The sequence below is a fragment of the Dermacentor albipictus genome, chromosome 5 (genome assembly GCF_038994185.2).
Source record: "Dermacentor albipictus isolate Rhodes 1998 colony chromosome 5, USDA_Dalb.pri_finalv2, whole genome shotgun sequence".
NCBI classification, from domain to species: Eukaryota; Metazoa; Arthropoda; class Arachnida; order Ixodida; family Ixodidae; genus Dermacentor; species Dermacentor albipictus.
Genome location: NC_091825.1, coordinates 149,389,795 through 149,413,932, shown reverse-complemented (window position 1 = coordinate 149,413,932; position 24,138 = coordinate 149,389,795). Strand labels below are relative to the sequence as shown.

General features: G+C 47.9%; 1 protein-coding gene and 1 long non-coding RNA gene across 4 annotated transcripts in view; one reads left to right on the top strand and one right to left on the bottom strand.

The window, feature by feature from the left end:
• LOC135915278 (rho guanine nucleotide exchange factor 5-like) overlaps positions 1 to 24,138 on the top strand; it is a 311,708-nt gene that overhangs the window by 236,731 nt on the left and 50,839 nt on the right. For all 3 annotated transcript variants that reach the window (XM_065448300.1, XM_065448302.1, XM_065448301.1), the window contains exon 6: positions 19,385 to 19,452. In XM_065448300.1, the coding sequence (XP_065304372.1) occupies positions 19,385 to 19,452 (68 nt within the window). The remainder of the gene's footprint in view (positions 1 to 19,384; positions 19,453 to 24,138) is intronic.
• The window catches only part of LOC135915282 (uncharacterized), a 269,809-nt gene that overhangs the window by 229,554 nt on the left and 16,117 nt on the right, over positions 1 to 24,138 (bottom strand). The gene's annotated exons all lie outside the window — the stretch shown is intronic.

Genomic DNA, 24,138 nt, shown 5'->3' with positions numbered 1-24,138 from the left:
GAAGTAACGGTTCGGTGTGCGGCGCAGCAGTGGCCCTCGGGGTGTCCACACAAACGGCCCAACAAAGGTCACGTCCCGTTTGACAGGCTTAACGAGAAAATATTAAATCGCTTCGGCGAGCCGGAGGAGCGGCTTAACCTGCGACGCGCACTCTCGTAAAATGCGGCGTCAGACGAAGCCGATAGCGTTTACGAAACGTCCGCTCAAATTTGCTCGCTATAATCTTGCCGAGAACGAGACAGAAACAAAACTGCACGCTGTTCAAAGACGAGCTCCCCCTTGTTATGCTTGCGTTCATAATAAAAAAGAAGCAAAAATATGAAGAAGAAAAAACATTCAGTGGCGATTTAGCGGAGAATGCGAGATAAATTCGTTAGTATTAAGTCGCATCTCTCTGAGGTGCCGGATTCATTAGTTAAACCGCGTTCACCCCATTGAAAAATGTTGTCAAGGAGCTCACTGGACACTCGTTTCGCCTCTTTGAGAAAGTGGATGTGAAAATGTACATATATACACATACACGCGCACACGCTCTTCTAAGCTTTCCAATCCCATCTCACCCCGTGACCGGCTTCCCACACTTCACGAACATACAGTCCTAATAATGTTAATCGCAGTCAAGAAATGCTCACTCACTTTTCCAAGAAGCCTGTGCAGCCTTAAGTTAAATCACCATAACTTGCTCTATTACTTATTACAACCCTTTACAACGTATTTGCAGCGGAAGAAGACTATCAGAGAAGAAAATTTAACTCGTGTCATGGGTGTTATGTTATTCATGCCCTGTCACCTCACTTTCCTGCTGTTATCCTGCGCAACTTTCCAGTGAGAATGGTAGCAGGTTCGCTACTGGCTGTGGTGCTTTCTCCTTTTTTTTTTTTTGTCATTCGTTACCGTTCTGACATCACGACATGTCATGTCGTCATGAAAATCTACGATGAGAACGGCCCCGGTGGTGACGACCAGCGGCGATGACGTACGTTAAAGCTATCTGCGACTCACGATGTCTCGGCGAATGTAGCAGCAAAATTGTTATACAGCTGCTATCGCTGTAAAAAGAACTCAATAATCAATGACACAAGCGTGAATAAAACTGCATATACAGGAAGGAAATGTTTTTGTGAGCCAAAAATGCTTAGCCGTTTCTCTCGAGGCGGACGCTTTCGTCTCCCTCGTTTCTTTTTGCTAGTGGTGAGAAACATTTCAAAGGACAAAACCTCGCGGCGATAAAGCTGCAGACGGGTTTCTCGAATCACAGGAGGGCGACCTTCAGCGAAAAAGTGTGACGCCTGATACATTCTTTCAACAAAATTGTGCATTGCAGCAAACGCTGTATACAGGCATGCGCACATGTTTGGCCCTCTTTGATCAATCAATCAATCAATCAATCAATCAATCAATCACCCAATCAATCAATCAATCACCCAATCAATCAATCAATCAATCAACCAAGCAAGCAACCAAGCAAACAAACAAACAAACAAACAAACAAACCCTGGGGTACTGTAGTAGCAGCCGGTCAGGAGCGTGACCGAACTTGTAAACAATTATCCTCGACAAGTTCAAAACTGACAACTGTTATCAAGAAAGTCCCCACCTCGTCCGTAGGAAAAAAGAAGAAATGCAGCACCCCACTAGACTTCAATGTAAACCTACCGACCGGCGTTGACCACAAATCATAAAAAAAATTAACTGTAACGAGTCTGGTATCAGCAAGCTAGTTTCCGATATCTGCCACCAATACATAAAGAAATGTTGATGGCCATGACGGGAGGAAATAAAGCATTCGGAGTTCAAAACTATTAACAACGGACGTACACATCACTGCCAACAGACATTTGCTACGTACCTATATTACTACATCAAAATTGTCTTTTTAAAATGAAAAAAGTTACCGAGCTCTCTTTGTGGGCTGCTCTCGTAACCGATCAGCAGACAACAATTCAAGACTCAGTGACGCGATTTGGTGTGCATTTTTTGCAGTAAAGTGAGACAGAGAGAGAGATACAGGGGAAAAGGGAGAGGCAGTGAGATTAACCATACGGGAATACCGGTTTGCTACCCAATAATGGGAAACGGAGGAGGGGGATGTAAGGAGATAAAATAATATATATATATATATATATATATATATATATATATATATATATATATATATATATATATATATATATATATATATATATATATATATATATATATATATAGAGAGAGAGAGAGAGAGAGAGAGAGAGAGAGAGAGAGAGCAGACATACGGTCACAGTTTGTCACGATCACAGCACAGGATCACTCGAAGCACAACGAACGCCATTTCAGGCTTACAGCCGTTTGCGCAGACCTGTTGTCCTTCAAGACTGTAGCCGTGTCTTCGTCGCCCTCAGTTGTGATCGCTTACAAGGTTGCATCCCGAAATGGTTCGCTCTGATGCATGGTGTTCGATCAAAAAGATAGCGGATTTGCCAGTGACCGCCTTTGTACACTGTAGCGATCACGGTCGCACAAAACGTGTCGAAGGCTCTCCTCGCGAACACAAGTCACCACACGAGGCGTTTTCGGCCATTCCGATGCGAAAAGCATGAGAGTTCGTAAAATCCGCTGTAATCCGACGAAGCAGTGGAAGCCAATTTGTAGTCAAAGCGCTGTCAAAGCTCGGTGCTAAACTTTACGTGTGCCTGCAAGGTGTGCCACCAATCTCTGCGTCGCTAAAGCGGTGCAGTCAGGTGCGAGATTGCGTAAGCTGCAAGGTGTGCACACCTTACGCAATTTCGCACCTGATTGCGCCGTTTTAGCGATGCAGAGATTGGTGCTGCTCATTTGCTCGCGTCTGTTCAAGCCTCCCCGCCAGCCAGTACGGCGCTGCAACTGGATATATGAGGTGCGCCGCCGCGTAAAACGGGCTTATAGCAACGCTCGGCATCCTTCTTTGTGCAAACAAACAAGCATTCGGGACACCAAAATACTGCGGCTGCGTCTCTTTTTCCATCTTATGTTTACCCGTTCTAAGAAGCGGGAAGAAAAGGCTCAGGCGCGAACGTTTCTCCTGAAACAAATTTTCAAAGAGCGATCTCGTTCCCGCGACTCCAAAAGCGAATACTCGAGACGCACGTAAGAGCGTGCGTCTGGGTCAAGCGGAGGCTTATCGTGGTGTGGCGGTTTGCTTGGGTATACACGAAAAGCTCTTCGCTCGCCACAGAAGCTGCGCTCAATCCTTTCCTTTTTTTGTTTATTAGTGCGCGGAAAATGTGTCTAGTGGTATATACGGACGCAACGGCTTATATAGAGGCTTTCGCCTCACGTCTGAACTGCCGGCAGAAGAAAGCATATTGTCTGATCTCTAACTCGTCTTCGAAAAGTGTATCCCTGCAGGTATGCGCCTGTGCGAAGAAAACAATTTAACGAAGGAGGAGTGTGCCTTTTTTTTTCTTTTTAACATTTGCGTAACATAAAGATGTCGTGAAGACGTGTTTTAGAGAGAACGTGTCTTTGAACGTTGAAGATTGGGCTAACGCGAAGATAAAAAAAAATATATTGTGCTGCGACAACGTCTGCGGAAACGACCGGATTGCTCAAACAAAATGTAGGTAGCTGGAAATTTTGAAGCCATGCTGTTAGAGTGAGGCTGAAGTGTTAGATCCGAACTTACAGTGCTCACATAAAGCTGCCGTGTGCTTAAGCGTCGTGTTGTACGATGTCTGTAAACAGGGTGACACTCTTGTCATCTTTAAGCGCGTTAGGCCATACAACTGGTTCCGACAGGATGGCTTTTGTGGCAAAGCAAGCTCTCACAAAGTTTGATCGCGCACCATGGACCACCGGTTGCTACTCTGTGCAAATATGTAGACAACGAGCGGTTGCATTTGAAACTCGCTTACGAGTGTAAATTGAAGAAGAGAAATGATAATTTAATGGAAATGAATGTGGATAAAGAACACCTCGCCGCAGGAGGCGAACGATCCCACGTCTTCGCATTACGCGTGCGATGCTCTACCAGTTGAGCTACCGCGGCGCCGTTTTTCCATCCACTTTGTGGGGTATCTATGTTTTACTAGTAAAACTGACCTTAGGAATGTTAGCCAGTGCCCCCACTCACAAGCGTATTAGGCGCCTGTGGAACATCCTTTCTGCCGCAGGACTCATGAGTACGTGATCTTTTTGGGTGAAGGCGACTGTTCAATAAACCCACACATTCTACTCGAAGGCATCAATGTTGCCGGATTATAGACCCTCGTTATGTAATGAACGATAAGAGAGGGAACCGATGGATCCGATTTTATGCGAAGCATATTACGAGGGCTCAACCCAGCTCCTCAGGCGCGGCGGTGACCATGAAATCACGTGACACCGTGACGTCACGACAGAGGAGAAGTGGCTTTGGCTCAACTCTTGCAAGACGGGCTGGGTGGGAATCGAACCAGGGTCTCCGGAGTGTGGGACGGAGACGCTACCACTGAGCCACGAGTACAACGCTTCAAAGCGGTACAAAAGCGCCTCTAGTGAATGCGGTGTTGCCTTAGAAACGCGCTGTTTCTAAGGCGTGCGTCTCTTGCTCAGGCGCACATTTCGTTGCCGCGCCGAACGCTGCTTTGCTCGACGCTCACCGCGTCCAATGCGGGGCGCGTAGTCGCTGCCCTGTAGCCCATTGTCTTACACCCCTTGGCGGGTCGACGGGAACGCTGTCGCGTTCCACTCTTGAAGGCGAAGAAGTAATGCATGAGTTGTTTCTTCGTCTAGCCGAACCAAATATAGCCAAGCAACAGCAGTTCACCAGGCTAAACAGTGGTTCAACAAGTAAAATAAAGGCTAGTATGCTTCGCATCCTGGGCTTAACCTTACCTAAGCCACAGCCATTTTTTATTAATCATATCTTAAGAAACCAACAAGGACACCAATGACAACAAAGGGGGAATACTTGTACTTACTAACTGAAATAAAGAAATGATAATTTGATATAAATGAAAATGACTAAATAACTTGCCGCAGGTCGCCGTTTATATATATATATATATATATATATATATATATATATATATATATATATATATATATATATATATATATATATATATATATATATATATATATATATATATAAAGTGGCCCGCAACCACTTGTCCCAGCGGTGAAGTTTTAAAAGAACACGCGTTACTGCCCCGGTGGGTCGTGCGCCGTGCGCAAACAACTTCTCGCGGTGCTCCAGATTGACGAAAATCGACGAGACGGAAGCAATAGTAATAATAACGACGACCAGTGACACCGTTCTCCACATTTCATTACCCGCTCGCGCGCCTCGGGGTGTTTGCCTCGTGCACGAGAGGCTCCGTACGACACGCGCCGCGTCAAAGACGACGCCGACACCAGACACGCCATTTACGACGCCGCTCGATTCAGCCTCGCTCGTATAGCGAGTCGCTCGTGCTTCCGTTTCCGCTTTTCAACTTTTTTTTTATGCATATAAAGCCTGTTAGTCGTATGCTTGACTGGAACCAACGTGCACAACGAGAAACGAGACGCAGAGAGGGAGAGAGATTAAATTCCTGAAACCCGAGCAGCGGCAGACTTCAAGTGAAGACGGATTGACGATTCCCTAGGGTTTTGCGGCGGCAGGCGAAACGAGGCGCTTAGACGTACCACCCGGGAGGGATTTTCGGCCGATCGAACAGCGCGGAACCGTAAAAAAAGAAAATCAGTTTCACTGCTGCGCGCTCTGGAATTGTGCAAGCAAAATTTTAAGTGAAAAGAAGCGGGAAGAAGAAAGGGAGAACGGGGTGAATCCCTTAGAGGCAAAAAGACCGCGACGACGAAAAGGTTCCCGAGTCAAGAAACGGGAGGAGACGGCGCAGGCATCGCGAAAACGAACGGCGAATCGCCGAGAGCCGTCAACAAAGAGACCGAAACGTAGACCAGTCCAGAAAAAAAAGAAGAAAGGCTTCTGCTCATGACAGGTGCATATTCCGCCGTTGGGAGCTTCCAGTTGCTTTCAGAAGAAAGGCTTATCCTACCCTGCGGGAACAGAAAAACCGTGCAGGGTCTGCGGGAGCCATTGAAAGTGAGCTTCGGGGGCAAATCAAGGGCTCGGAGATCGCAGATCCCGTCGCATGCAGATCCAAATACGCTGTGGCCGCCCAGTGCCTGTGCGATTGCGTGCCACCAGCGGCCGTCTTGATGCTACTATCAGTGCGAGGTGGTGTTACCACTGTTATAACGTCGCTTATTCTTTATAGTGGAGCCCACTGTGACTTGTTGCCATCGTGGCTGGCGTGTGAAACTGCCAGTCGTAGTGCCCATCGTACCTGATAATGTGACTTAATGTGACTGCTCTCCTCGCCGAGCGATGACGTTATCGCGCGCGCCGGCAACGCTTCACCGTAGCTTGCCTCGCCGCGCCGTACGGAGACCGCGCATGCGCACATGCGAATCTAAGCTGTGACGTCACCACGGGGGTATAAAAGCAACTCCTCCCTCCCCTACCCCCCACCCCCCGCCGCGCCAACAGCCGGGTGTGCGACGAAGAGAGAGATGGGGCGACAGAAGAAGGGCGTCACTCCCGAAGAGGAGGAAGCGCGGCGCCGAAAGCCGCCGCGCCGCTACACGAGAACGGATGCGACGACGTCGGTCCCATCCCGAATATCACGCCGGTGAAGCGGCGGCGAAGCGTCAGCGAGTTGCAGAAGATTCGGAGTTACGAGCTCGCGTTACCGAGCAAAAGTGTGCGTGCAACCAGACGCGTCGACGAAACGATTCGGGCCCGCGAGTCGTGGCGAACTTTCAGCGGCAAGTTCAGAAATCCATGCGAACGCGTTCTTCGGGGTAGCAAGTCGGTATGTAAATAACACCTCGGTTCTTTTCAGGCATGTCTTGTCGCAGAAGAAACCACGCATAAACTTAGCCGAACCAATAATAACTTAGGTGGGGCCGCCAGCTTCGCTGTTTGCCCAGTCTTCGCGCCACTGGTGCGAAGCTGCCCCAAATTTGTTCAGGTGATATACTGTCAGCCCCGTATTCAACTCCATCTTAAGGCGTTCTCGCACTGCTGGACTGCGTTCACCCAGCTTGCGCGCCACGTTTAAGGGGGTGTGCGCGCTCTCGGCTTGTGCGACAACTGCCTCAGTCGTTTTATTGGACCTTGCGAAATTATTGAGCAGACATCCGCCGTTAGCTATCGGTCCTCTATTGTTCGTGCTTCTTCCGACCGTCGTTGCCGTGGAACAGAGACAGTGCATGTATCTCGTTTAAAACCATATACTCGGTGCATTTCATAATACTCGCACGCGGCCAAGCGCCCGCTTCCGCTGCGAGGGCGAATTAGCGTGAGCGCAATATGCGGCTGTGACTTCCACCTTCCTCATTTATAGGTAGCGTCATCGCGCGCAAATATTTTTCCTCTGCACATACTATCATTCGCGCACGTTGTGTGGTCTTCGTCGCGCTAGCTCGGGCTCGGCAAGAATAAAGCCGTTCCTCGTAAGTGGTGTAAGTAGCGCGAACAGCATTTACTCATACAAGCATTTAACTCCATGTTAAGCACATCTCGCACTCCGATGACTATAGCATACATTAGAAAGCGGATAGTAAAATATTCTAGTTAAATACGGTACATACAGTTACTACACAACGAAAGGAATTGCACTCTTATCCTTTGTTCTCTGGGTGCAGTAGTGTCAGAGTGCCCCTGACCATTGCGCGACTATACAGGTAGCGTATGCACTATTCAGAGTAGCATGGCATGGTGCGACTGCTTATTGTGTTTGACCTGTGCCCGCGCGGCTAGGATATAGCTCGCGTAGCGACTAGTATATAGTGTGGCGTAGTAGGACAGGAGCAGCAACGTGCTCATCGCAGCGCGACGGACTGTGGTCGGTCCTTGTTGTCACAGTTACGGCGCTCGACAATTGCGAAGCAGCATCCTTGCGCGCCATCTGAGTTGTGTATAGTTGGCTATCGGTTACCTGAGCGCGGCTTTATATTTTGCAATGCTGCACCGTTTTCGTGAGCTCGATCCCGGAGAAGTTTGGTTAGAGTAACAAAGGAAGAAGGACGGAAAAAATAGGAAGGGAGAGGATGAAAGGAACAAGGAGAGGAGGTGTGTCGTCAAAGGATAACGACTCCGAAATGGGAAAATAAAGACCTCATTTGGAAAGAATGGAAAGAAAGGAAGTCATGCTGAGGGTATTGCAGTGGCCTCGCTAAGAGCTTCTGACGCACAACAAAGGAGTCCTGTCGGGATCATAAGTGAACCCCTTCAGGTCGTTAACGAAGATTGAAATGGAGCAGGTGAACCGAATTCTGCTAAACTAAATATCACAATATTCTCTAAACAATCCCTTATACGAGGGAGGAAATGAGGGAATTATCGAACGACGTACTCGATGCTTCTTAGATAAAGAGAATAAATACATAGACAAATTTTGAGCCCGCACCGCCCCCCGGTCCTCTCTTTGCCTCTTTTGTTGTGGTTTTCCTTCTTTCTTTTTCTCTTTCTTTCTTTCTTTCTTTGTTCTTTTTTTTGTACTCTGTGTTGCGCTGTATTTCGCCACTCGGGCTGCTTTCATGAACTTGCAGGTTGCAAAAAATGAGGCATGGTCCAAGTTCTCCAGTTGCGCTGGGAAACCTCTAACAGAAGAAACTTGTAAACGTGATCGTTGCTTGTAAAAAATAAAAAATAAATAAATAAGGAAAGGAAATGTGGTAGGCATTATTTTGTTATTACTGCTAAATTTGCGCGTAGGACGAGGCTACTCCTTTTAGCAACTGCTTTGACCAACCGCGCCACTGCCGGTTCACTGTAACCCACCAAAAATAACTTAGAAGCGTGCAGGAGCGGTCGACTGCATCGCCACCGAGCCCACATAAAGCGCGGCTTGACAGAGACACGCTGTCGCTGACAAGTGCGACAACACCGCGTTGTCGCCAGCGCTGACAAAAAGCGGCCGCGTCCCCCCCCCCTTTCCCTGCCTCCCTCCCTCCTCCTTTCTCGTGCTCCCGCAAGCCCACACGACGTGACGTGTTGGCGACGCTCTTTTGTCTCCAGCACGTTTCTTGCTATGTTGGGCGACTACGCTCTGCCCGTTCTAATAACGTGCACCACTGCTAAAGGTACGCACATTACAAAATAAAAATGAGATTGTACACGCTATAGACACACTGTAAGCTTCTCGTGTAATGTGTCGCATTGTTTTTAGACTCGTGCATTAGACCATACACGAAGCATGTTTGCTCTTTTCTTATTTCGTTCTTCTTCCTCCATTATTTCGGCTAAAGTGACGTTGTGCACGATCTGTCGCAAAATGTTTTCACAAGAACTGTTGCGGAATCTGCACACAGTTAAGCGCTGTTTGCCTGTGCTTCACTGTTATGTGCTGTTGAAGATTTTTTTTTTTTTTGCCTCTCTGCTGCAGCTACAAGGGTGTCACGGTGTAGCCAGGTAGGCGTTCGCTTTTAGCCTTGGCCCCGACGTTATAAGATTGCCTTAAATAAACAAACAAAAAATATAGACCGTTTGCAGAAAAAGCTTAACTAGCCTATGATCAGCCTTAACAGCCTATTTGTAAGCCTCTTGATCACACTAGAACACTAGTCAGTGTTCTAGTGTGATCAAGAGGCTTACAAATAGGCTGTTTTCTGGCGGTGTGTAGGTTGTACTAAATAATAACCGAAAAGCTCAAGGGTATAGATTTTTCAGGCTTTCTGTAGATAGTCGTAATACTTGTAAGAAAGGTGTCCATATACAGTTTCACAGAGCGTCTACAGAAATTATTTTTATAAGTATATAGATATGACAGAAGCATGCTAAGTTATGTACAGACAAACCTCTCCGCGCGTTATTAATTGTGTCGCGAGTATACTTGCGGCGCCCAATTGTGGCTGGCTGATAACGATCGATAGCTGGCTGCAAGACAGCGTCTCCTAAAAAAATATTACTTCGCACTCGGCTGAGTTTTATAACGGGCAGGGCGCAGTCGCCCAACATAGCAAGAAACATGCTGGGGACAAAAGAGCGTCGCCAACAACACGTCACGTCGTGTGGCCTTGCGGGAGCATGAGAAAGGAGGAGGGACGTTTTAGGTAGTGAAAGCCTCGGCAGTATTTAATGCCAGTCATCTTTGTGAAGCACCAGTTAAAGAGCGTAAACCTAGGCCGGTTTGCTGGCGAACCACAATAACCAGCACACGGTAATACATTTTAATAGCGCTACTTTACATTTAACTGACTTCATATTGGCTTACAGTTTTAAGCAATATATATTTCAGACAGCCCCTTGATTGTCAGTGTTAGCAGGAACCAACTGTACCGGTACCGCACTGGCACTGCCAATGGCGATTGAGCCCGATCTGGATAAAAAAATTTCGATCACGATTAACCCTTTGCATAAGCTCGAGGAAGGCGTCCAGTGGGGCTCGTAGATTTCAATAGCCTTCAGTTTCGATGCTCATTGAAAGCATGCGCGTGACAGTGGTGCTAGGTTACCACCCAATCGCGAACGTCAGTTTCGTTGGAACAACTCTGCGAGTGCATATTTCTAAACAGATTGACACCTTGGATCTAGTCTCCACAACACTGCACGGTTTTCGTGTTGCGGGCATCACATACCGGCAGAGTCCCAAGCCCATGTGTATATATATATATATATATATATATTATCCTCGGCGGCCGCATCAGCCGGAAAGAGGAAAGAACAAAGAAGGCGAGGCAAAGCACACTTCGAAACAATTGCGAGGTGAAGCTATGTGGCCGCCGCTCTTTGTGTATACAACGCACTCGCGGCACCGCAACAGGGCAGAATCTCTCGACGGCGCGCTCGTGGGCGCCGTCCATTGTTTGGCTTTCCCGCGGCACAGCCGGGTACTGCGGCCGGTACTCGCGCAGTGGCCGCAGGCTTCTCGGCAAGCGTGGCTCTTCTTCGCCGAGCGAACTGCGCTCTTCAATTTGACTGCGGGTGATGCACTCGGAGCAAGTGTGCGAAAGAAGGACCGCAGAGACAGCGCGCTCGCTGTTTCTCTCTTCTCGTTGTTCTTTGTTGCCTTTTCAACGAAAAAAGAAGGGGGCCGCACCTCGCGGCTGCGTGAACTGGCTTCTTCTATCAATGCGCCGAGTCGCGCTAATATCACCGGGCGTGGGCGGTGCTCCACGCCCGCTTTTGGCCGAGGCGGCGCCTGTATGGCGGCGCTCGTGGTCGCGGGCTCTTATTTGGAAGGAAATCCGCGTGTGTCTCGAAGTTTATGAAGACGCCTGTCTGTTGGCTTTCTTTCTTTCCTTCTTTCTTTCTTCCTTTCTTTCTTCTTACTGCACATCTCTCGAGAGCTCGAGGAATCGTGGAATTCCGTGGACATCTTCGACCTATACTGAAGCCGCGACGCGCGACGAAAGAACTCTCGCCTTTTTGCACACGGAGGCCAACAATCCGATTGGAGGGTATGCCAAAGAGAGCGTTGTATGTGAAATCAAAGCGAGAAGAAAAGAAAGAAGAAACAACGAATACTGGATTTTTTCATGTCCATTTAACGAGTCTTGCGGCGAAATTCAGGTATACGGTAGCGAAGATAGAGTGACGTTGCGTCTACAGGCTTTCTGCGCTATAACTTTTTCGACGTGCTCTTGCAGCCGTGAACCTTCTTGTCTGGTGTTTTATCCGGGTTTCCACGCCCGCTTTCACAAACGACGGTCACTCCGAAAGTGGTAATACGGCATACGGACAGGCAGAATAAGTTCTCTAGTAGGGACTTTATTTAGCCTGTGCCCGGTCGCGTTCGCTCTGTGACCACGGGGTCCTGCTACTTTTCACGGGTTCGCGGGTTCGATTCTTGACAACGGCGGCGGTCTTCTCATGGGAGCGAAATGCACAGACGCTCCTGTACATACATTTCGATGCACGTGAAATAACTCCAGGTTGTCAATGTTAACCTGGACACCTCCACCACGGCGTCTGTCATGGCCAAAGTTTTGCTTAGTTAAAAGTTAAACTCAATCAATCAATTGAGCATGTCTGTATTACAACTCACGGAACGCCCGAATAGAAGACACATCGTCACGTATCAGCGCTGGTGACGCCATATTTTGACGCTCTGTGTTAACGCTCTGTGATTGTGACGGCAATCACAGAACGCAGAATTATCTTCAAAATCAACTATCAATTGTAATATTCAACCAAAATCAATCATCATCTTTGAACGCAGAATTATATCACTGCAATGGCAGAATGACTATCTACGAAGGGCGCACAGAAAGTAAGTTCCGATTAATTTTTAACGGAGCACGAGAAAATCAATATTTGTATTGTTACATAGGGCTACACATAAGCTTTATTTTTCTTCATTTTTTATATAGAGCATCCGTATTTAGGAATTTCTCGTCGCACAGTATTAAGTTCAGTACGCTGGTATTATGCTATAGTAATCTGCAGCCAGTGACTCAAATCAAGCAGAGCAGCTTGTCCACTGAAAAGGTTAGTGCGCTTCAATAACATTCCTCGGAGGGCATGTGAAGAAAAGCACGAAATGAATTGCAAGAAAGTTTTTAACACTGGAAGTCGCCGAAGAGCGTTAGTGAGCCGCAGTGACAAGCACCTCTGTCGATGCATTGCGCTACCTCGTATGTTCTGGAGCCCGTGCAAAGCGTTTAGTGGAGGAACGTATAAGAAAGGCGTTAAGGTCATTACGCAACCTAGAAAAGAATAAGTGAATGAACGCTGCCTTTAAAAACTTAAAGAAGGTGGAACACGGCACTGATATCTTCTCCTCTTTTCATTCCCAGACAACATGCTTCTGTCGGACCACCCTTTTACACGATTTTCATGCACACTAACAGTTTGATCCAGGCGCGCGGCGTAATAACGACACAAGAGGGCGTCCTTAATCCGATAAGGAAGAGGCTTTAGATAAGGATAGGAAGCGCCCTCTTCTGCCGTTATTACGGTGTGCGGCTGGATCGAACTTGGACGTCTCCTAGCGTGATTTCTCGCTCGTGGCTGCGTATCCAGAAGCCATCTCCTCTAAGCGCAATAGCGCCCACTAAAGGTAGAGCGAGAAGTAGTATCGAATAGGCACCGTTAGTGCACGATGCTCTACAGTTTGGTGTCGTTCACACTGCTGTATAATCCAAACTAGGAACGCTACCTAAACATCGTACATGTCGACGTGGGGTAGGAGAAGGGCGCAGTTATTGGGTAGAAGTTTCAGTGCGCGCCGAGTGGTTACACCAGCGAGAGCAGAAGTGACGAAGCGAAGCTTGGGCGCAGAAGCGCCGCTGCCATCTATCGTCTCTATTTTCGAGACAATGCACGGACAGGGTGGAAGAAATGCCGTGACGTCATCGGATTCCCACAGCACTGCCAGCCTCGCAGGGTGCGACGTCACGCGAGAAGTTTCTATCGCATTAATAGCGACGAAGTTACCATTCGAGTTGCCCTTGCTGATCTTTTGGCACAGTCCGAGAAATCTCTTCATCGGATCGCCAACCGACGCGAAAGTATTTACTCACGATCCATCTGGCGGCGTACTGTTGGCGCAGTCCGCATGTTGGCTTAGTCTTCAGGTCGCCTCTTTCTCCTTCTGTATCACTCCACCCGGTCGCAGTGACGTCAAATTAAAGCAGCTTGCGTTGACAGCGCCGTGTTTTCGAATGGCCTGACAATGAAGCGAGGCAAATCACCAGGCCTCTGACGGCCGGTAGCGAAATTAGGAAGCCGAGTCAACACGTCCAACTGTACATCCCTCGTCGTGTGTGTTTATCTACTGGTCCTTCCGTGCTGAAATTGACATCATCTGAGACTCTCCCGTGTCAACCGGCGCCCATACCCTACGCGGGATTTGTTTTTTTACGTTTTGGCCTCGTTGTTTCTGTGCGGTAACCAAGCATTCCGTACCGCTGAGGGAACTTCCACTATGCAATGTTGGGTTAACCTTAATATGACATGCACACGCTGCGAAAAAATGGAAACGTCACGTCATGAGGCACCATCCCGGCTTTGCCATTCCTTCATCCGAGCTACGTTCGAATCACCTTACGAGAGTATATTTAGGCACGACTAGAAGAAACCCCACTAGTGTGACGTTACCTTGTATATAGCCAAGATTAATATGTTGCTGAGATTACAATACTAAATTTATGCAGTTATTACGTGCCAAAGCTAAAATTATGCTGTGAGAGGCCGACTGAGGCTCTTTAAATCGCACCCAAAACTCGGTACCACGAAAGTTTTAATGGCGGACAGGTTTAATGGTTCACGGAAGGATCGTGATGCGAGTAGGTGTGTAACACTAACTATACTGAATCCGGTAATGGCCCATCAGTCTCATGAAGAAGAGGCTGTTTCTGCTAAACGGATAGAAATGAGCTGGAAATAAAACGCATTACAAAGCATCACAAAATTGTTTACATATATTACCAGCGCTGTAAAACATCATTATGTATTGTAGTCAAGCAACAAAATTGCCGCGGGATGGCCCGGTATTGCGCTGACTGTGGAGATTGGTTCACGCACTTCTACTTCAATGACTCCGAGATTTTGTCGTGCATCTTGGAGCAATGTCCTTGACAGCTGTAGCGGCAGGTGGCAGTTTAGCACCGTTGTGTTAAGGAGTCGTTGGATGTCTGTGCCACGCCCCGCTTTCGCACGCGGAAGAGGTGGCGAAAGAGAACAATGGCGGCAGCTTGGTACGAGCTACAGGTCCATTATAGTAGCACTGCATAAGTTTATTGAAGTGTCCAGCAGGTTAGCATGCAAAGAGTTTCCGATTGTGCACGGTGTGTATTTAATCTTTCTCTTATCAAAATTATGTTGCCCTTATGTTGTGCACTGTTCTACTTTGTTGATGTATTTTTTATTATTTGTTTTCGATGGGTGCACTTTTCATTGCCTCCAGTGTAGCCAATCACTCTCGTAGGTTTGAGCCATGATTTTGGGCCACAACAACAATGCAATGCACTGACGCAATGGCGGGCGCAATTTTATACGTATTTAATGTTGCACAGCTTCATGCGATATTGCTTAGAGTAAACATTTGAAAATGTGCGAGAGGCGATCTCCTTTCGAGAGGAAGAAAATTTACGGAGTGATGCGTCTAGCCGAGTCGTCTTCTTTTATGTAGGTGACGCTCCCTGGTGGCGGAGAAGCGGATACAGACGACTCTCTCTTTTCTTCTTTTTCCTAAACCTTTCGCTTTCTGCCACCGGTTTCGTCTAAATTCATTCACCTTGGCGCTGGTGTATGAATAAGCTGCAGAACGGAACGTCAGCCAATCATTTTAACTAGCGGGTATGAGGCTATAGGCACAGTATTGTCCAGGCGCAGTGTTCTCAATTTGCTGCAGCATCGACGATGTAGCTGAGCTAGATGTAAGATGTATTTCGCACATGCACTGAGGAGCCAAGCTGTGACGAGCATTTTTACCATTAGTCAAGTGTTGTGCTTTTGTGCGTGATGGCAAGTAGACAATGAAAAAAAAAACGTTAGTGGAGTAACTGAGAGGTAGAATCTTCAACTGGCGATCTCTGGGTCGATAGTTCCAATCCTCGCAAAACTCTGCGTCTTTATTTCTTTGGAAAATCCTGGCAAATCATTCTGACATTCCAGCAAGCGACACTGGCCGACGTCAAAACGACTAGGAGGTGAGCTGATAACACCAAGCGAAGCGCCTGCTCTCCCTCATAAATACCTGGCAACGCGATTTGAACCGTTATTTGCATGGCCGGCGTTATAGAGGTATAGTTGCATAACGTCCGCCGGCTCCGTCAATATCAGTCCCTGAAGAGGTGTTGTTGAGTTCCACCTTCATCGGAATTCGGCCGCAGCGACCGTGGTTTGTGGATCGTGGCAGAACATAGTGCGGCGCACACCTGCACTCTCTCCATCTCTCTCTTTTAAGCTGAGTAGAATGCGGTCTGTACAGGCGGAAGGTTCAGCCGACGCTTATCGTGAAATGTGAACTCTCTCGGCCAGTTTTCGCGTAACTCGAACACCGTCTAGAAATGGTGTTCGGGGCGGGACTGTTCGGCATTTGCGGCACGCGCGCAGCTTTTGCCTATGCCGTCAAAACAACTCGACGGTAAAGGCCGTCGCTGCAAGATGGCGTGGGTGCCTCGCACTGCGATTGGCAGACTCGCGCGTGTGGCTTTCACGAGAGCATACTACGTCATCGTAAATGGCATTAACTCCACCGTCTCGGCTAGCGGGGACGTCGCCCCCAAAAAGACGGCGGGGGAGGGAGTGCCTAAGTGCAGCGCAGACTTTGAAGTGGGCGCGCACGCGCAAGATCCCGCCAAGAAAGCACCTGAGTCCAATTACTCTGTCGAGTGCGCTCAAGAGCAGATATCCGCTCGACGACAGAAACTCGCCGAAGCTAAAAGATATGGGCCTTTCCAAACGGAGAAGAAACAGGAACGATCCTTATGCACCAGGTGCTCCAGCGACTGGCTGAACGAACATAAGATCAGAGCGGTTTGGCTTTTTTGGTCGCTTCCGAGTAACGTACACGTTTTTTTTTATTATTAAATGAAAAAAATAAAGTGAAGCCGGTTTCTATCGAAAAGCATGAAGAGAACCTCAAGCACCGAAATGAAGTACGGTTGAATAATTCTTACGAACGGATTGTATGGCGACGTTTCGTGGCTCCGCCCCGCCCCGTCTATAGTGAATAAGCTGAACTAGTATGCATGCTTTTCTTACTCCCTGAACTTACAAAAGCCTTCCTGAATAGACAAATGACCTCACATATGGGCACATTGGCAAAGCTTCATAATGGGAAGACGTCACGAAGGACTAAAGCATTTCTAATGAAATGCGGAAAAGCATTTCGCGCTATTTATTTATTTATTTATTTATTTATTTATTTATTTATTTATTTATTTATTTATTTTGGAAATGTTAACGAATATTATCTCACTGGCGTCTCCACAAAAATTAAGTAGTTTACGTTAGGGTCATTACAGAGCTTTTTCGATGCTTCGTTACCGCACGGGAAAGCCCCTTGACTACGAGGTAGTTCTTTCCGTACGGCGAAAACGGAGCAGGTTCATACGAAAACGATGCATGATTAAAACTCTTTATTAACGACGCATGACTAAAACTCTTTACTAGAAAGCAGTAGCAAACCGGATAACCCGTTCCCTTACTGTACGGGACTAAGTGTTCACAAGAACAGCGCTGCTTTTTGCGCATGCGCTGTGGTGTTCTTCCGCCACCACGGCGCAATGCATCTGTATAAGGTTCTGGTATACGGAGAAAACACTCTCCGTCCGCTTTGAGTGACGAAAGCATTACGTCTATAACGAGCGTTTGGGTGATGAAGAACGTCAACGAGGAAGCGAGAGGCAATTTATGTCTCGGTTCTCGTGGCACCGACTGTTTACTGCGCGTTTTCTGCATCCACTTCCCAAACATTATAAAGCTCAATCGTATCGCGTACTGTAACATCGGCATTATAACATCGATCTCAGATCTTTATCATGTACAGCACCTAATCTCATATTATTTCTGTTACACCATTTAGGTCTTTAGAAGACGAAGCCTTTCGTCGCGAGTTAACCTCGCATTTCCGCATAGGACACGTGTGTTTCTAACCACTTTCGTGGACTGATTCCGCGGATAATGCACTCTAAATATAAGTGCGCAACAGGGGCCACAAGGTATGTGATGACAATGATAATGGCGGTGACAACTGATGACACAAATTTGGAAGGCGATTTAACCTCTATTTGACGCCGATGAAACGTCGCATAAGCGCAGCTCTCACAACAACATCCCATTCGTACATCCGTTCTCACCCCCCCCCCTCTCCTCCCCCGACTCGCTCAGGCTTTCTTTCATCTACGTCAACTAGAGGTTGAGTCACCTTCGAATTTTATTCCTCCTGTCATTATCCGCGATGAGAAGTGAGGGCTCCTCAAGCTGTCACTGATGGGCTGTTGTTTTCATCTCCCTTCAGAGCGTAACGCAAAGAGCCAAATAAGATTACCAACACAACCGGCACAAATATCGCAGTGAAAGTTTGTTTCTCCCACGCCACACGTGTATGACGGAAAAGGGCACTTAAATGGAAAAGCGAGAGGCAAAGAAGGTGGCAGAGTGGCTCGTTCCCGTGGGTGCAGGCAGCAGGATGCTTGGTGTGTATAACTAATGGAACGGGCGGCAGTGAAGTCGAGTCACGCCAGCAGCCAACGCTGTCGGTGGTGCTTCGCTCAGCAGATGATGGGAAACCTTCGAATCGGCAGGAGGAGGGGCAATAATTTGATTTGCCGAGTGTTTCGTCACCGCTGGCTGCGTCACGAATGATTCCCTCGAAAAGGATTCATCATGTGCGCAGCCGTCGTGCGACAGTGGCCAGCAAAAAGAAAAAAAAAGGAGGGGGGGGGGGGAGTTACTAGGTTTGCACAAGGTTTGACCGCCGCGTCAATATGGAAATACCCCGCAACGAGCTGAAAATGTGTTCTTGCTGCGCTTGTCTATAGATTACGAACGGATCCACTTAGCGTGACAGTTGTCACTACTTTATCATTTTTTATCGATTTATGGCTTGTACCAAGACAGTTAATGGCTGCCAGTGTGTGCGCGCTTTTCCAGACAGTATATGGTTGTCACCGAAGCAGATGGCGCACTTCGCATAGCAACTTTCACACGTTATTTACTTTTATACCAATCCGATGTAATTATATACACTACAATAATCCACGTTGCCTATGGCGCGCAGAAGGAAGTACTGCGCACACTATAGTTTACACAAGATCCTTCGCTCATGCGCCTGAATTCTCGACGCCTCCATTAGGGGCGGTGCTCGTCGTTTTCCGCCCGGCGAGCACAGACTAATCCAGGCCTACACTGCACGTTGCGAAAATGAGTTTGCCTCAGCCGGATTGCGTTCGAGCGACACACTGTATTTGCGCAAGGATTTCGCCAACTTAAATTCCCATATCTCGCGCTGTAGGAGTGCCCGCTTGATAAGGGCTATCCTGGTTTCCCGAGTCCGAGCGAAGATTTAAACCGCCCATTTCTTTCTCTTTTTAACTGGAATAGAGAACACGCAACATATTAAAACAAGCGATCTACGCGTCTGTGTTGTGGGTCGCATGGCCAGCAGATGTACATAACGGAACCGACGTCTCACGTTGGTTGGGAGATGCAAAATGCAGGGAGGTTCTCCTGAAGATAAACATCAGGCCAACTTCCCTGCACTTAGGGATGGGTAAGAGGGAAAGAAATATCACGCATGCCTGTCAAGAAAAAGAAAAGCTCCTCGTTTTTCGATCGTGCCGTTGTCGCAGAGAAAAAAAAATTAAGTAACATGTTTGAAGCCTCTGAAGTGTATGTGTACTTAGCTGCCTGTTTCTATCTGAACCTTGCACTCGACACTCACCGCCTGTCTTCTTCGCCTTTCCTTTTCTTTTTCTCACGCAGGGCTTGGAGCTTGCCGTGATGGCAAAGCAGCCTACCTCAGCCTGCCGTCACCTAACCTTCAGACGGAGGTAAGAGCGAGCGTTGGCTCGTTTCTGATTACTTCATTCTCATTCATTAAAGACTATGTTTTGGCACATCCCAAGCTGATAAGCACACTGGGAGATTTCGCTACAAGGCAAATCTGCAAGGGATATTAGTATCTTCTGGAAGACGCTTAAGTGAGCTTACAGCACTCACGGCTTCCTTAAAAGCTCTGTCCGCTAGAAACATGGCTTCCATCGCATGAGCGCTGTGTTGTAAAAGGATTTAGCTGCATGGAAGCCACCGCCCTATGTGTACAGAGTACCGATCCTACACACCTGTATTTTAAGGTCAGCCGTGCCACTACTCCATCTTGCAGTGAGTGCTAAGAAGAGGGCGATATACAGAGAGCACATCATCTGGTTCTGCAAGCGCTTCCGTTTTGAACGGAGGAGGCTTCCGGACGGCACGAGACGAATTCGGTTCCTTCACGAACTTGTAGGACAGTTTTCCTTCAAGGAATAGAATGCCTTGTGAGCTACCTGCCTGTTTTTTCTTTCTTTCTTTCTTTCCTTTTTTTTTTCGCCGCTCTGAGGCAGCACATTGGAATTTCTAAATTCTAGATCAAAACTCTCATGCACTTACGTATACGCAACCCCCCCCCCTCCCCCCGCCCGTTTTTTTCCCACGCCCTTGGCGCGCTTTCGAATAAGAACTGCGAGCGCGCGCGGCTGGAATCGCAATTGAGTTTGGCATCGATCGCGCATAACGAAGCTCGCGGCCGCGTAAAGCCAACCACATACACCGTCCCGTCATACCTCAGCATGGCTCCGCCAAAAAACGTCACGCGCGACCTCTCGTGGGTTGTTCCTGTTTGAACGTTGGTGACACGGAAGATCCCGCAGTGTTCAGCTTCTGTTAGCGCGCTTGGGCGTGTTCGCTTCTGCAGACCGCTTGCCAACTTTTTTTCCAGTTGCTGAGCGACTGCACCGCCTTCCGCGTGTATTCGCTGTGCCGACACGCAACTCGTTCATCACTGCCAAAGACGTGATCTAATTTCGAACAAGAACTTGACACGCTCTCGCTAAAACCGTGCAATGCTGAGGAACCCGCGAAACGTCCCGAGTCAGTGACTGTTGCGAGAAAGAAACAAGCGCAGAACTTCGACGACTATTTTGTTGTTTCGATGTTACTCTTGTGAAGACTGGGTGCGAAGGCTAGATGCATTAGCGGGACATAGCCTCTAGGTAAAAGAGATAAAGAGAAAATAAACGAAGATATGAAAAAGGGTCAGTCGGTGCAAACGCCAAGAGGCATCTGTCAACGATCACTGTTTTTCACTCACTACCGCTGCTTACAGAAAGCGCCCCACTGCCTTATTCACGGACTTTTACCGCAATGTTAGCGAACGAAAACCTCACATTTCAGCGAGTGCAAGAGCTTCCACTATGGCGATTCAATGCGGAGGGAGAAACGTTCTTGTCTTCGCGTTGCATGAATGGAAAGTACAGGTAGTAAGTATACCGATGTGCTTAGTTGGGCCTATGGTTTCGATCACACTTATTGCTTCCTATTTGATCACCAGTTAAAATTGATTCGACGCGTGACGAATTAGTTACGCTACATTATTTAATTCAGATTCCCGTGCAAGTGCTATCACTAATTCTTGTCAGCACTTTGTTGAAAACGAACTCGTTTACAATATCAATTGGCGTGACTTTCTCTTTTTTTTAAACGAGCGCTACTTTCCGAAAATAAATTAATATTAAAGTCTGGAGTATTACGTGCCGAAACCTCGATTCGATTATGAAGCACGCCATAGTCAGGGACTCGGGAATAATTTTGACCACCTGCGGTTTTTAACGTGCGCCCAATGCACGGTAAACGGACGTTTTTTACATTTCACCCGCATCGAAATGCGGCCGCCGCAACCGGGATTTGATCCCGCCCCCTCGGGCTTAGTAACGCAACGCCTTAGACACTGTTACGAACTTCCAACCGGTGCCACCAGTGTTACGAACTTCCAACCGGTGCCACCAGTGTTACGACATCCAACCGGTGCCGCCAGTGTTACGAACTTTGCACCGCTGCACCACGATTACGGCTTTGTGGTCCCGTAGCGCTCGTCACCCGTTTCGTGACAGAGCGTTGGTAGCGAAGACTCCGAGCCTGGCGTCGATGAGAATAACAAAAGGGACTTTATACATTATATACAGGTTATCATACAGGACATGAACGGGTCGGCACTGGGGCCGAGTGCTCACAACAAACGCGACTGTTCTCGCACGACGACGTCCGGCGAAAACGCGTGACACATCTCACCCCAGTCGGGAGCGATACTCTCTCCCGGTGGGGTCGGCAGATCCTGTTTTCGAGCGGCGTGTCGCTGCTTTTATAATCCCCGAGGCCCATTGTCACTCAAACGGCCCAATACAAAGTCAGCACACGACGGTCGTCCGAGGGGTCCAACCAGCGACCGCGCTGGCCACTCGGTTCAAAGTTCGCGCGCGCGGTGACCTCCCGGCAAGGGAGGTGCGGCGCCGGGCCGTCGGGCACACGCGGACACGTCAAAACACGCTGCTCCGCCGAGGCTTCTCCCGCACGAAGGCGCAGCATCTTGACTTGTGAAGGGAGAATTATGGCGCTCGCAGGATAGATTCTGCATCTTGCAGATTCGGGATCCGGGCTTGTGGTAATGGCACAACAACACTCAATTACCAGGGTGGGTGTTACTTACCGAATACTGCCCAGCAGGCACGTACCCAGGATTCTGTTTCCAAGGGGAGGGGGGGGGGGCAACACAAGGTAACTTTTGTATGCAAATGAGGAGGCGGGGGCGTATCTTTAGTAGTACGAATGTGAATAACGCCCACCATTCGCCATGAAGAAGCGTAAACCCGCAAAAGAGAATTGAAATAAGGTGCATCTCACAGTTACACCTGTGAGATACGCCTCTCCTTTACTTGGCGAACAAGGAACCACGTCAAATGGACTCGCGCAGGAATATGGAGCAGAAAGAACACTGCCAAGGACAAGTAAACAAGCGAAAGGGTAAAATAAAGGTTACTACAGTAGAATACAACTTGAAAAAAGCAGCAGTTGGCCGCCAAGGCACACGAACCGCGCTGGGTTCTGTTACACTGCCAGCCAATCACAGAAGCAAACAAACTCGCGGTCATGCGGCCTTTTCGAAATGGCGTCAAGTCAAGTCAGTACTTGATACCTTCGGAGCGCCTGCTGTTCTTGAAGAGTCTTCTCACAAGCGGAAGCAATCACGTGTGCAGCAGACACGCACAAAGTGTATGGAGTCTGAGCATTTCACTCTTCAAAAGTCTGCGGTGCCATTCATTTCACTGCTGAACCCTTTTTACTCGTGAAACTTCACTGCCAACTGAAGTGAAACTTGACAATAGTTGCAGCGAAGCAAGCCTTTTATTTCAGTTCAATAACGAATTAGGCTTTGGCCATTGCACTATAATAGGCGAAGTAAACCTTTAAAATAACGCGCTAATAACTTTGTTTTTGTGGTTACCGCCTTATTTGGGTAACAGTAAAAGTTTGAAGTACGAATTAACTGCAGCCTCGCGGAGGAACAGTGGCTGGCGGTTTTTAGGGCTTGGGCGGCGCTTCACTGCCGACTCAAGCTGTATCCGTCCATAGTAGCGTTCTTCTTTAATTAGCTCTGGAAGAATTATTGGAAAATATATTTGCGGGACAATTACAATTCTTTTGAATCCCTCGTTCATTGCTCTGCCAAGTGCCAAAACCGACTCGTATTGTTATTTCAGAAGTTGCGCAACGATGCGTGGCCGCCAGTCCCGTTCAACCGCGTAGAGCGCAGGATGCTACGGTTGTAGGCGTACTGCGGCCACTGCCGAAGGTTAGAAAAACACCCACATAAACACATCATAGTGGCTACGTCAGACGGCTCGACCGATAACTGTAGAAGCGTCATTCAAAACACACGCAATTGTTCTCCAATTCCGGCGGTGTTTTCTCTATTTCCCTTCTAAATAAAAAGATAAAAATAAAAACGCTAAAACATCCACGCGATTTCTGCTCTGCAGAACGCATACCTGTTTTCAAAATCTTGGTCCAAGTTAGCTGGGACACCCTGTGTACATATATATATATATATATATATATATATATATATATATATATATATATATATATATATATATATATATATATATATATATATATATATATATATATATATATATATATATATATATATATATATATATATATATATATATATATTGTAAGGAAGATGACGAACGTGCGCGCAGTCAGCAGCATCGGCAGCATCAAGCGCGCAGCAGAAGCTCGTGCTCGGGGACTGTGCTCGGTGCATCGTAGAACCGGCGGTCGCTGCGAACCCGAATAAACCTCCTTTATAAGTGGTGGAGGTGCGGGGTAACGTTCCACTCTACCATCCTGGAACTCCGTTCTCGGACGCTACCCTCTGCCATACCGGACGCCGACCAGCAGACTCTTCCATCGCCACCCGTCCCTTGCGCTGGCACCGTTCGCCAGCGGGAGCCTCCCATCTTCAGCGGAACCGACGACAACGACGTCGAAGAGTGGCTGTCGTCCTACGAACGGGTGAGCGTTCACAACAAATGGAATGACTCGGACAAGCTGGCCTACGTCTCATGCTACCTCGCGGGCGTGGCCAGTCTCTGGTTCCGAAATCATGAAAGGGATATCCGAACGTGGTCGGCGCT